Source organism: Centrocercus urophasianus, unplaced genomic scaffold (assembly GCF_019232065.1).
Source record: "Centrocercus urophasianus isolate 14NV4802_14NV808 unplaced genomic scaffold, USGS_Curo_1.0 seq_11, whole genome shotgun sequence".
In the NCBI taxonomy this organism is placed as follows: domain Eukaryota; kingdom Metazoa; phylum Chordata; class Aves; order Galliformes; family Phasianidae; genus Centrocercus; species Centrocercus urophasianus.
In genome coordinates, this window is record NW_024884253.1 from 89,386,862 (window position 1) to 89,401,059 (window position 14,198).

The 14,198-nt window shown below is 36.7% G+C and overlaps 1 protein-coding gene across 2 annotated transcripts in view; it reads right to left on the bottom strand.

Moving 5' to 3' along the window:
- Window positions 1-6,204: 6,204 nt before the first annotated feature.
- Window positions 6,205-14,198, bottom strand: part of SLC9A3 (solute carrier family 9 member A3) — a 54,303-nt gene continuing 46,309 nt past the window's right edge. Inside the window, exons 12-17 of one of the 2 annotated variants that reach the window (XM_042809095.1) lie at window positions 13,735-13,864; window positions 13,082-13,258; window positions 12,472-12,547; window positions 10,770-10,883; window positions 9,274-9,517; window positions 6,205-6,286 (exon numbers count right to left, since the gene is read on the bottom strand). In XM_042809095.1, the coding sequence (XP_042665029.1) occupies window positions 6,283-6,286; window positions 9,274-9,517; window positions 10,770-10,883; window positions 12,472-12,547; window positions 13,082-13,258; window positions 13,735-13,864 (745 nt within the window). In that variant the 3' untranslated portion in view covers window positions 6,205-6,282. Of the gene's footprint in view, window positions 6,287-9,269; window positions 9,518-10,769; window positions 10,884-12,471; window positions 12,548-13,081; window positions 13,259-13,734; window positions 13,865-14,198 lie in introns of those variants that run through there. The other variant, XM_042809096.1, reaches the window with a different exon arrangement.

The following is a 14,198-nucleotide window of genomic DNA, read 5'->3' on the forward strand; positions in this document are numbered from 1 at the left end:
GTGTCTCTCCCCCATCATACTGAGTGGGAGGAGAGTGAGTGAAAGGCTGTACGCTGTTTAGCTTCTTGCCTGGTTAAACCACAACACCAAGTTTTGAATTCGTAATGTAAACAGTGTTGATAACACATGACTGATTTTGTTGTTGCTGAGCAATGCTTATGTGGAGGCAAAGATTTTTCCATGTCTAATGCTACTTTGCCTGTGAGGAGTCACAAGAAAATAGGAGAGGACACAGTCAGAATAACTAACCTAGACTGATCAAAGAGGCATTCCATACCATGCCATGTCATGCTCAGTAATAAAGCTGGTGAAAAGAGGGTGGGATACAAGGGAGACATTTGGAGTGATGCTGTTCATCTTGCCAAGTAACCACTAGAGCTCTGCTTTCCTGGAAATGGCTGAGTATCTACATCTTGAAGAGAAGTAGTGAATGAATTTCTTGTTTTGCTTTGATTGTATGCACAACTTTTGCTCCACCTAGAAAAACTGTCTTTATTTCAACCTGTAAATTCTCACACTCACCTTTCCAATTCTCTCTCACATCCTACTTTGGGAAACTATGCAAACAGTTTTGTGGTTCTTAGCCATTTGAGGAGGTTAAATCACAACATCAGGGATCTTACTTGTGGTTAAGATTTTGGAGTAAACTAGAACACAATTATGACTCCAAGGTAGGAGAAGGCCATGGCAGACTAAGTTTCACTTTATATTTGGTCCAATTTGTAGCAGCTCTGAAATAAAAAACTTTCTCTCACGTATCAGAATGTTTAGGTCAAAAACAAAGTTTCCAGTCTTGTCAGCTAAGAGCATAATACAAATAGTGGTAGATTATCTTCTGACACAGGCAACAATAACATATGTGTCATCATATGTCATCATATACGTGTCAACATATGTTACATACAGCTGTAACAGAAATTATCTAGTGTGTCTATGTGTCTCTCTGTGACAGTTGTATCATGCTTGTCATTCAGCAAAAGTCTGTGATCTGTTGCAGAGCGATGTACCGCTCGGTCCATTAAGCTAAGAAGTCAGTAATCTGATCCTATGAGAATCCTTACCAATGAGTTCAGGTGCTGTTTTACAAGCTTATTATTTCAAATAGAGTTGTCTGTTCACAACTTCTGTATGCCTTATGTGACAAGGGTGACAAGGGATGATGCTTTCTTCTAATGTTCCAACCACTGATATTGAGCTATCAGCTAACCAGTGATTGCATGGACACGTGACAAGAACTGTTCCTACTCTGCTACTGCAGCATCCTGGCTGCTAGCTGCAGGATGGTCTAGTCATCTCTGCTATATTTTTCAATCTCTTCAGACCCATGTTTAGAAAACAGTCTTTATGTAATTCTATTAAGTATTTAATTCCACTAGATTATAACTTATATATTGGGATTGCAGAAAGCAATGTCGGGTGTGGAAACATCTTAATGGCATGATGACATCAGAAATGGTAGTTTTCACTTGGATCACAAAGTCTTCTGGGAAAACTAATTCATCCAATACAAGATCGTTTAGATTAGGATTCCTTGGTGTCTGTATAGGAAATAAAGCTATCTGGCTACCAGATCTTCAAAAGGTCATTGCACAATAAAATAGAACCCCAAAAGTGGCTTGAATATTTGGATCAGAAGAATATTATGAGGTGCTATCTACTCTTACATATGTAATGTGTAAGTACTAGTGTTATTATAATAACATTAGTATGGACATACATGTATATATACATACATAGACAAAACACTGGCTCTTTTCTTTTAAGGATGGAAATACTCACTTTGTAAAGTCAGTGGAAGTCTTGTCATTCACTTTGGTTGAGTTAGGACTCAAAAGTATAACAGTAGTCAAGATATCTTCTAAAATTGCTGCTTTTAATGATTTGAGTTTTATAAATGACATGAATTATCAACTGTATAATAGTCTTTTCCTTCCTTCCTTCCTTCCTTCCTTCCTTCCTTCCTTCCTTCCTCCCTTCCTTCCTTACTTTCTCTCTCTCTCTCTCTCTCTATCTGTCTTATTTTGATTAAGGGACAGAAATTCAAACAGCCCACTTACTCAGAACTCTTGTATGGAAAGTCTTCTCTAAATTTGCTGAATAAATGAGTCTAGCCAAAGCAGTGTAATTCTACCAAAATGATACAGTTTATTGCCAATTTTTTCATTATGGTATGTTACTAAAACATTTCTATAAAGATGCATTAGCAGAACAACTTGACTTACTTAAAAATATTTGCAATAAATTGACACCTCTTGGAAAGTACACAAAAATCTCCGAATAGCAGCACTCAACAGAGTGACAATTTAAGGCACATGATCATTTTACAACCTTTTTAACATAAATCTCTGACTAGATCACATATTTGTAAAACATAATTACATACAATTAACTTCAGAGCTCAGAGAGGATTCAGCAGAAGTCACATACACTTTTTTTAACGTTGCTAGGACATAGTGCAGCATAATGAATATCGTTAAAAATTATTCTGTACATGGAGAAAAATATATAGAAAAGACATCAAATATTCTTCATTTTTTCATTTACAACAAAGTGGGCAATAGTTACATGTTACTAGTAATTATGGAATACCCAACTTGACTTTCTCTGACAGAGCTTATCATAAACACACAAAAAAAATTTAAAGATATTTTTCAGCCAGGAAAGCTCAAGAGGAACTGAAATGGCCTCAGCAGAGGTGAACTGGTTTATCGACTGATCACACCAAACTAATTAACTGCTATCTCACATGGTAAAAAAATAAACTGATACACATCGCCAGCTTTAAATCTATGTTACTCTGACAGAAATTAGTGGGCCTCAACTAACTAAAGTACATTGAAGAAGCAAGAAAATACTTGTACCATCAGGACTAGTTCAGAAATCTGGAAGTAAATAGAAAGAGTAAAGAAACAGTGTGAGATAGATAATGAAATCTTATAAATTGCTTTTCTTATATACCCGCATAAACACAGAGAGCAATTGCCATGGAAAAAAAATAAGGAATTATAATCTACTGTATTCTAGCTGGGAGTATTTTTTCCAGTGTGCAAACTGAGGATATGAAAATTTTTTTTAAGGACATGAAACATTTCAAACTGAGAAACTTTGCCAATTAGAGCTCTGATGTAGAGGCAATTATATGAGAAAACATGTTCCAGAGTCCTAAGATCTTCATAAATAATGAAAATTATTCCAAGGATAAGTCTGTTCACTACCGGACTGAGCATTTTATCCTCTGTCTGTTGAACTGTGGCTACGCTGCCCTTTATAATACAGACAAGGCTTAAAGAATTTGGAAGCCAGTAGAGAGCTAAGCAGTTTGTACATAATGCCTTTCCATTTCTCCTGTTGACAAAAAATGGGCTATCATTTGTTTTGCAAAAACCTGCTATAATTCACAGCCTTCTCAAAAGCAAACAGAATCTTGCTGGCTCCTTACAGAAAATACTTCATTTACAAAGACTGTAGTGTTACTGATCCTCTTATTTATTATAAGAACATACAAGAACGTGAAAATTTTGTAACTTTGGATTTAAGAATTATATACACTTGTGTGTGCAACACTTAACTGGTGAGAACTTGCATCTGCTGGTTAGGATTTACAAATGCTTTATTGAGGTAGCCTAGGATTACTCTAACAAGCATGCAGAAAACACAAGGCATAACATGTCTCTTCTTTTGATTGCATGACAGCAATAGCCTCTGTACCATAGCAATAAGAAAGGAAAGTCTTGTTCAAAGCCAACACCATGCTACCAACTTTGTTGTTGGTATTTCAGCATTATGATATGAGACTGGAAGTCAGATTTTGGCACATTCTAAGTGAAAATGTCTGAGATCAGTAATGACCCTGCTATGTGTCTGTGCTGATCACTAAAATTACAGGACATGTTCCAATTAGAACAGGATTGAAATGCTTTACCAAATAGTATATGTATATATATTCAGTTCAGAAAATGTGGTATTTAAATCATGGAATTACAGAATTTACTGGAGCTTTTCAATTTTCAATTGAATCTGTGTCCAAGATGATCATGTACAGCTGTCTGTGGATTGATATCCAAGGACCAGCACTCCAAGTCTGAAAAAGCATAGGTTATGTAAATGGGTTTGTATATGACAATTGCCATTGCAGCTCTGCAATTTGAACTAGCCTAGCAGGCAATATTAGCAAAGAGCATAAAGATAGATAAAAGCTATGGGCCTGAATTTTCACGTATTGCTTCACTCTTAGAGGACAAATCGGTAAATCTATGATTGGACATCTAACACAGAATCAGCCAGAGCCCACTTCAAAGTCTCAGTAGGTATAGGGAAACAACCACACATTTCCACAGATAAAATAAAATTTACCAAAGAAAGCTGCTGTTGAATCCAGCATTTAGTAATACAGATACTTCCCTGAAGCTGACTTAGCTCACTTACATTCATGTGAAGTAGAAATAAGGTACACATTAGGATCAAGGAAGCGGTTAAACACTCATCCCCTATTAATGTCAAAGAACCTTTACAGCTTATAACCACTGAAAATGTTGAGACCAAGTCTCAGGACTGGAGTCAATTAAGGGCAAAGCAGGCTGGCATGCAGTATCATACATGAATGAGAATTCTTAGAGTTTTCATTTTTATTTAGTTTTCATATAAGCTAGCTTTGATAATAGGAGTCTAATGCAATTTTATTGACTGTCATTTAACAGAGAAGTGGAGAGGGGCTGGGGATAGAAAGTTCACAACACAAGCATACTGCCTTTATACAGTACTTTGAAACATGGACATCCTGAGTCATCGTGGCACTAACTCTTGTGTCAAAAATGGCATCGAGAGGCCATTATCCCAGAAAGTGCATTATACATAAATTAACAAGATAATCCAACGGAGTATTTGGAAGATGTCTTCCAAAGCAGCAGGACAAATGACAAATATTTACACTTCTGTGAGGCTATTTAAAATAGAGCAGCTTAATTAAGAATACAAAATTGCTTGTGGTTACGTAAGATAAAATTATGAGCTAATTCTGGATATTCTTTCATTCTAATACCACTGAGTTGTGGAAGTGATGATGAATGAAGGAAACGACCATCCAAGAGACCCGGACAAAATTTCAAAATGCAGGACTTATCCCTCCCTGCAAAGATTTCTGCCAGAATCAGTACCTCATGATTACTCAGTAACACACATATTCAGAGCAGTAAAATACTTTTTCTTTAGTTTGCACTTATGAAAGGCACTGATCCATTTCAGCTGGAGTAGAATTAGCAGGCAAGAGGCTAACCACTGACTTCTCCTACATTAATTTCATACAACATAAATACTGAACCCCACTAATGAGGCAAAAAATGCAGCCCATTTTTGTTAAAAGTATTTACTGGGAATGTATGGCATAACAGATCATTTATATATTAAAAAAAAGAATACTTCTTGTTTTAGCCTTCCAAAAATAATGTTTTTTTTTGTAACAGTCTACACGAAAAAATAACAAGGAGGCATATTTTTCCTTCATTATGCACCCTTTCAATATGAACGTGGACTTAAAACTGTAAGTGCAGCAGAAAACCTCCAGAATTTCTGACATCGTGGGATGCCGCTTCCTTTCCATCCCAAATCATTCTACAGTAGGCCCTGTGAACCAAGTTGTTTCTCTCAAATTTTACAGAAAACCTTTGTTCAAAGTATTCTCTCTCAGTTCCTCCTTTCAGGTAAGTCCTGGCTCACAACTGTGTTTCCTCTTGCTCCAAAGAATGTGGAGGGACATGGCAAGATGCTGGAAGAGATGCTAGTTTTTGAAGCTTCGGGTGTTGAAGAGGTTTTGGCTTGTGAAATGAACGTCGGCTTTGTACACGCCTGGCTGCAATGGATCTGTAATTTCCTTGTACATCAAGCAACATTTTCTTCTCCCTGGGCTCCTTCATGTAAGGGTCTTCCAACTCTTCAGGTATAAGTAGAGAATTCTCTTCTTGTGAATTCTCTGACTTGTAGCTAACTTCAGAACAATAACCAGAGTTTATCGTCTCTTTGTTATCTGTATCTGCATCTGTTTCCCAGAAAAGATCAGGTACACTTGGGTCACAAGAAGCTATGTATTCAGAGACAGTAGAAAGAGATATATTCCCTCTGTTTTCCAAGGAAGAATAGTTTTGTGTCCAAGGCATTTGAAGACAAGATGGAAAGAAGTGGAGGGGATTCTCTGAAACACTTTCATTTTGGTTTAGTTGGTCAGATGTATAAGGAGGAAATTTGTCATCTGAAGAGGAGTATTCTGTCATTTCAACATCTTGGTCCATATCACCTAGAGAGTACAATTAAATAGAAACATTTGTACATAGATATGTTGTATATTACTATTCTGGCTAATAGGCTTTTCTTTTGGCTATTTTTATGAGTGTCTTATTAAAACGAGTGGTTTAAGACCATTTTTGAGCTAGGGAACTGTACCTTGTTCCTGTTTCTATCTTGAATAACCTAAAATGAGCCTTTTGTCCTCGTTGAGAATCAGGCAAAGCTGAGCTTAGTATTTGCAATGAATGCAGCCTGCTTCAACACTTAGGAGATGGAGTCATCATCGGGTTATTGTAGTGCATTTTTATCTTGAGACATTTATTCCTAATGCTTACCAAGGAAATCTTTTGAAAGAAATTGCGCTCTTTAAATAAAGAAACAGAATGTTTCACCAGAAAATCCAACTTATTCTTAACTGTCATCTATGATGCTTTTTGTTTAGACTATGAAGAAAATCTTCACATTCCCACATTTGGTTTCCAATTTACTTTGGTTTTTAAAATCTTTTAATTGAAATTTTAATAAAATTTTCCTATTAGGAGGATTTCATTAAGTATGTAATTGAGAGGACTGTTTCTGAGAATAATCAAAGTCCCAGATTACTTTCTCAGGAAACCTAACTTCCCAAAATACTTCTAAAGAAACACAGCGCTCAAAGCCCACAAACCCTGATATTTTAAAGATACCTGCACAAAAACACATACATAGCAGTTTCTAATAATACAGTCACTTATAATATGGGAACAGAAGTGAGAAAAAGAATAAAGGTTAGAAGTTAAATTTGGAAAGTATTATGGTCAATAATTTATGACAAACTAAGTGGGAAAAAGGAGAGGAAGATTTCAATGTGGCTAAGTGTCAAGGAGAAGTTTTCCTTGTAGAACACTGCTTGTTATTCAAGCTTTTAATTAGGATACCAGAATTTAATTCACAGCTCTTTAGTTAATCCAACATTTCTTTTAAAACACGGTTTTAATAAAACAATCAATGATATGTTATATGAAACTGAATATTCAAACAAACTCATCCCTACAGGTTTCTCCATTAAAGTGATGTACTTTCTGTAATTACACTTGAACTAGCACACCTTCTGCAAGACATAAGCCAGAACAGAATAAAATCAGAACTTCCTTTCCTCTTTATTTTCCAAAGATTATTAAATTCTTTTCAAAACAAAATTATGCAATGTTCACTCCTATACTGAGATCTTTGTCTGAAAAAAGTTTCATCAATTAAGTACTTTCAACTTGCCACATTCCTTTATTTGTTGATGAACAGAATGCACTAGGTCACATGTTTGTGATCATGGATTCTACAAAAGCTAGACAACTGACTGGCACATTTCATTGCATAATCAGTGCCCTATGTTCTATTCAATTATGGTGGTTGAACTGTGACCTGACCCACCTCATTTACTGCACTGACTCTGTAGATTATAGAAATGAAGTCTGATTTTATGATGTGGAAAATTTTTATAGAGCAAGAATTAAAGGGCAACTGGGATATTTATATAAATCCAGAGTTAATTTATTTTTAAACCTCTAAGAAATTAGAGGCAATGTTATTTACTGTACCAAATTTAATTATTTACTGTGTCAAATGTTTTTCTGCTTTTAAAATAGGATATGGATTAAGAGAAATTTAGATCTCTAAGATCATCCAGTCCCAACATCCACCTATCACCAACATTTCCCACTACACCACATCCCTCAGTACATCTAAATGTTTCTTGAACTCCTCTAGGGACAGTGACTCCACTGTTTCCCTGGGCAGCCCGTTCCAGTGCCTGACCGCTCTCTCAGAGAAGTGGCATTTGCTAATGTTCAACTTGAATCTCCCCTGGCACAACTGGAGGCCGTTCCCTCCAGTCCAATCACCAGTTACACAAGAGAAGAGGCTGACCTCCAGCTTACTACAGCTCCCTTCAGGTAGTTACAGAGAGCAACGAGGTCTCCCCGAGTCTCCTCCAGACTGAACGTTCCCAGCTCTTTCAGCTGCTCCTCATATGGCCTGTGTTCCAGACCCCTCACCAGCTTTGTTGCCCTTCTCTAAACACGCTCCAGGGCCTCGATGTCTTTATGGTGAGGCTTCCAAAACTGAATACAGTACTCAAGGCGTGGCCTCCCCAGAAAGAAGTACACAGGGATGACCACCTCCCTGTTCCTGCTGACAACACTATTTCTGATACAAGCTAGGATGCCACTGGCATTCTTGGCCACCTGAGCACACTGCTTTCTTATGTTGAGCCAAGCATTGGCCAATACCCTCAGGTCCATCTACACAGTATTCAAGCCACTCTGCCCCAAGCCTGTAGTGTTGTCTGAGGTTGCTCTGGCCAACCTGCAGGACCCGGCACCTGGTCTTGTTGAACTTCATCCCATTGACCTCAGCCCAGCTATCCTGCCTGTTCAAATCACTCGGTGCTTCTATTGTACACCAAAATGTAATAGAGTCCAATGAGTTAAATGACTGATCTGACCTTTTCCAGGCAAAATGTATCTTTTGACATCAGCAGATAGATTGCTTTTATGTTGCTTCATCCTGTCTTTGCTTACGTGTGAAGACAGTCCTGACAATGTTAGTTGAAAGAACAACTGTTTTTTTAAGAACTTGAATCAGAATTACATCATGTCAGGGAATTCAAATATGAGTTTTATCTTCTAGAGCTGACTAACCAAGAAAAATGAAGTCTCTTGAAACTGGATACAAAAACATTTGGATGTTAGGAAAACTTCCTGCTTGGCATTTTAGAATTTACAAGACAAAACAAAGAGCAAGAACATTTTCTGCTCTAAAAATGGTACGGCTTTTGACCTCAAATAGATGGGCAAATCCTCAAATAGAAAGAAGTTTTGTTATTCAAACAGAAGGAAAAAGTCAGGAAATAAAGAGACACCGGGAGAAGAAAAATCAGAAAAATAATCTTGTCAGTACTCAGGCTTCATACTGATTGAGATTGATTAAAAACAAAGGTGATAATCTCTCTTAAAATATTACATATGTGTTGATTCTGGGAGAAAAGGCCTGGGTTGTTCCTCTGGGCCATCTGCTAGCAGGAAAGAATCTATTGATTTATTGCTGAGCCGGAACGGAGTGAGCCGTCTGAAGTTGTTTGGAGAATAAGGGATCTGCACTCGGGCCCTTTGTGATGGTACCACAGTATCTTCACTAGACAACCATGGTGAGAACTTCATGTAGATGCTTTGATCATCATCAGCTGAAAATACTGGGTTATCAATTCCTACAAAAATTCACGAGTGACAAACACAGTTAATCAAAATGATTTCTTGGTGACACAGAAAGGTGCTTTGTAAAAGAGGAAAAAAAATAGGCAAAAAGACTATTATATAATCAAAGGTTGCTTTTTCTGGCTTGGTTACAGCTAGTTATTTTGGATTTTTTTTATATATAGTGAAGAACTGTATAAAATATGCAGTTATGATTGAGATATCTGGAGAAAATAAATAAAATCGCTAAAAGAATAAACCAACTCATCCCCTAAGCAAAACAAATCAAAACATGAAATAGTTGCAGAAAAAAATCAGAGCAAATCCATAAAAAAGAAGGAAAAGATGACCAAAAAATGCAAAAACATGAGCTGCACATCTCCATGAAGGAACAAGATGTGTGTGAGGGCACTGAAATAAGGCACTGAAGTAAAAGGAGCCTTTTAATATAAATACCTTTTAATATAATACCAGACAAAAATTGTAAAATCAGTCTAGGCCTGCATTTTGCTAGTCACTTGCTTTTGGATTGATTTCAGTATGTCTTTATAAATATTCAAATGTGGAATTTGTTGCTGGGCAGTTAAAATATTGTATCACCCTGTTTGTCAAAAGAGTACAGACACGAAGATTTTTCTTCAGTGTATGAATGGCATTACATATGCTGATAATTCAGACACTAAAGTGCTAAAGAGATGCTAAACCTTAGCACCGTACAAATCACATCATATACTATCTCTTATATGTAGTGGTTTACTTTCAGTATGGTATTTTGGAGCCTTCCGGGTCAGGAATTTAGGTCCAATGAATACTCCTAAATATCTGGAAATCTGCACTTTTCTGTGACTTCTGTAAGTCTGCAGGGAATTGAAGGACTTGTGAATTTAAGAAATACTGCATGAAAGAAGAAATTTGGAAGATATCGTTGCAAAGTACTTTTATGCAAGTAGAAATCAATTGGCCTGGTGAGGTAGGACAACACTAACATTTTCTGTTGCTGAAGATAATTTAGATCTTAGGGTTAGGCAGTCATTTTCGCATCTCCTGTCAGTATTATCAATAGCAATAGCAAATTTGATGCTCTCCATAATTTCACATACTTGAAATTTGTTACCTTTGCCATAATTTTAAGCAAATATCAACCCTCAGAAAAGAGATCCAATCAAAACAAACAAACAAGCAAAAATACAGGCTAAACCTGCAGCATTTCTAGTGATTGTTTTTATATTTGAGTAAAAAAATACTGCATGCAATTAATATTTTTACCAGCAGGGTTATCTGTGAAATTTTGCTTGGTCACGTTAGCCAGAAAATCAACTCCTTTGCCTAGATGCAAAGTTTCATAATCATTATTTTCTTCTGCTTCAGAAAATTCCGAATCTGGAACAACAGCAATCAAAAACATAAGCCCAGTTTGATCGGAGATTTCTATCAGTACTGATGAATAAGTGAAAGAGCATTATGTCATATTATATTGGTACAGTTACCAAAGATTAACAGTTGTAGCGCTGGCATGACTGTGTGAATGTATTTGCAAACTGCAGTTTAGGTACCAATTATTTTGAGAAACTCAACAAGGCTTTCAGGCTTTCACTGTTACCTGGTGTTATGATAGAGATTTCACATTCTGAATAGACTGTTGGCTAATAGAACTCTATATTTTTCTGAGTCTGAAGGAAACAAACTTTCGATGCACGACTACTGGTGCTGTTATATTTTTTGTCTTACTTTCTCACATCTAGAGAAACGTAGTCCCTTGAAATAACTTGTTACTGATTTTTCATTATTAGAATCAAAGAAACATACAATGACCTTGGGTTGAAAAGGACCACGATGATCATCTAGTTTCAATCCCCCTGCTACATGCAGGATTGCCAACCAGCAGACCAAGCTGCCCAGAGTCAGTTAGACAGAGGTTGACACTGGAACCCTGACTAATTTCAAAGCTGATGAGGTCACTGCTGCTTCTATCATCATCAAATCAGTTTTACATCACCTTCTAAACCACTTGTTAAGTATGTCCTCTGAAGAAGTCTTTATTTTTTTCCAATAGATGCAATACATGCATCCAATACATGCAGAGTCCTTCAACAAGACAGCATTGAATGAACTAATTACAAATCTTTGGAAAACACTTTCTATGCAAGGATGTTCTAGAATGTTATGTCTATTTCAGCCAGCATGTATTGCCCCTGCCAGTCAAAAAAGTAATGTTCAGAAGATGTTTTAGGTAGCATACATAAAGAAAAAACTTTGCTTGGATCTAAAGAGAAAAAATGACTCTCTCTGCTTTACTTCAGCTTTCTTTGAGATTAAGAGTGTGAATAAACATAAGAAAGACCACAAGTAAGGGTTAGTTCAGTGGGCTTTAAATCATGTTTCAGTTTTTAAGTGGCACATTCTCATGAAGGATTAACCAGTACTCAAACTGACCTCTGACAGTTTTCCCTTCAAATCTGCCTTCTCTCCCCAAGTTCTAACTTCAACTCAGCTTCAACTCTGATTCAGACTCTTCTAAATAAATAGGTGTTAATTCAAAAAACATTTCCACTCTGACTGAACTTTGCATGGTGTGATGTCATGGATAGGCATACCTTACTTGATGAAAAAAAAAATTTAGCAAAACTTGCTCTATGCAACTTATGTAAAAGTAAGCAGAAAGTTCAACTATGTTGCAGCTAGCGCATTGTTTTGTTTTCAGGATTTGAACAAGGTATTTTACAACTATAAGTAAGAACACTAATTCAAGTTTGATTTGTCATTCAACAGCCTGGGGGAAAAAAAAGAAAAAAAACAACTTCTTAATGTTCCAGATACTGTTTTAAGTATGGACTAGATCCCCACTCTCTAAGTTACGACTAGAAGTCCCTCTCTAATAGCTTCACCACTGCATATCATTAAATTTTTAAAGGGATTATTTACAGACAATGTAGCTGATGAAATACTACTGATCTAAAGGTCTTTTTACCTTTTTCCTTCAAAGTATAATCTTGTACAGGATTTTCTGACGGTATTTTTCCATTTGGTATGACATTGCTGTTTCGCTGAAAGAAAAGAAACAAATTAAATGAACAAAAATGCTACCAACATCTTAGAGCTAAGACATTCTTTGAAATCACTGTTGAGCAGCATTATCCTGATGTCTGTTGCAATCTTTTTTTGAGGTTCAATATTATTGTCATCAATTTGCTACCCTATACTGGTACAGGAAAAAGAAGGAACTTGGTCTTTTCATACGACGCAAGTTCCTGGATTCATGCAAATTTTGTGAAATGATGAATGCTATGTCTGTCCTGGAAAAGCTCCCCACAGTGTTCTAGCATGGCTCCAAATCTGCTGTTTCTCAAGCGATCAAAAAACTCTCAACCAAAAGAGTCCCAAAGCATGGAGAAAAGCAGTATATAAGAAGATGCCCCTTGATTCATAGTTCAATCTTTTCTCGCTTAGACCCTTTAAGTTACTGAAGTTCTACAAGACAGAGATAGATGCAGGACGTAGGAACCTTGAGAATCCTTCCTGCCCTCCCTTTGTTTTGTATACTAGGTGGCTGCATCTGGGTCCTTGTGCAGATACTTTACCCTTTTTTGGCCCCGTTCTCTTTTGTGGATTTTATTCAGCTTCTTGGGATGATTTATTCCTAGTTTAGTACTCTTGAAAGATTCCAAGCGCTTCCTCATTGTCCTGTGGAAAATCTCCTTGTCTTGTTTCTCATCTTCATTGTGCATGATCTCATGTCGACTGTACAGATGTTTGTGCTGTTACGAGGAAAGGAAGACAATATTATTTATTTAGAAATAGAGCTGGAAGCCATATCAGTGCATTCAGCTTGTGTCATGAAAACAAAAACAACTCCTTTTAAGAATGAACCAAAGCAGAGTCTAAAGGCATTCTATCTTTTTTTTTCCCTCTTTCCTCGTGTAGGAATGCATGATAGTCATTCAAAGTAAGCTTCTCTCTATAATGTCTAAACTACTTTGATCTATACAACCCATTTATTCTTAACTTATATTGGACCTAGTTCTGTACTGTGTTAGCCCCACACTCACACTAGACCCTTTCTGTTAAAAAGGCCTGTAGGTCAGTATGTGACTATATACACAAAGCCTAACTCCCTCAAGAGTGCAATTTGCAGTTAAGATCTTCCCTTCTGAGTTTTGATTTCATATTTTTGGTTTCTAATATCCTAATCTTTGGATTTTAAAAAATACTAATGCAAGTCTTCTGCTCTCACCTCCTGCCTGGGCTTATATAGGTACTGTTGTAGGGTGTGATGTGCAACTGTGTCTTCTGTGTCCCGAATACTTTTCCTCCTCTGCTCTAAAGCTTGCATGTCAAGGCAAACCGGTCCAGCCTTTTCTCTCCTGAAGAAGAATAAAAAACAGAAACAATTTACAGATGAAGTTCATATAAGTAATAACTAACTAAATAAATGTCAAAACTGGTTGAATCAAAATATCTAATGCAAAAAATGAGGAAAGTGTTGATATTGTCTTTCAGGAGGTTGTCAACATTTATTTCTCTATGTATATGGCAGGTGGGCTGTTGTGTGAACAAGACAGGAAAGAATTAAGGAAGCAGCAATTTTTTTCCTTGACTCTCCCTAAAGTTTTCTGGAGCAGACACAGAAATGCTGTCTGGTTCTGTCTACAGCAATTGGTGAACAAAAGTCACAAGAAACAATTCTAATGGGGTACT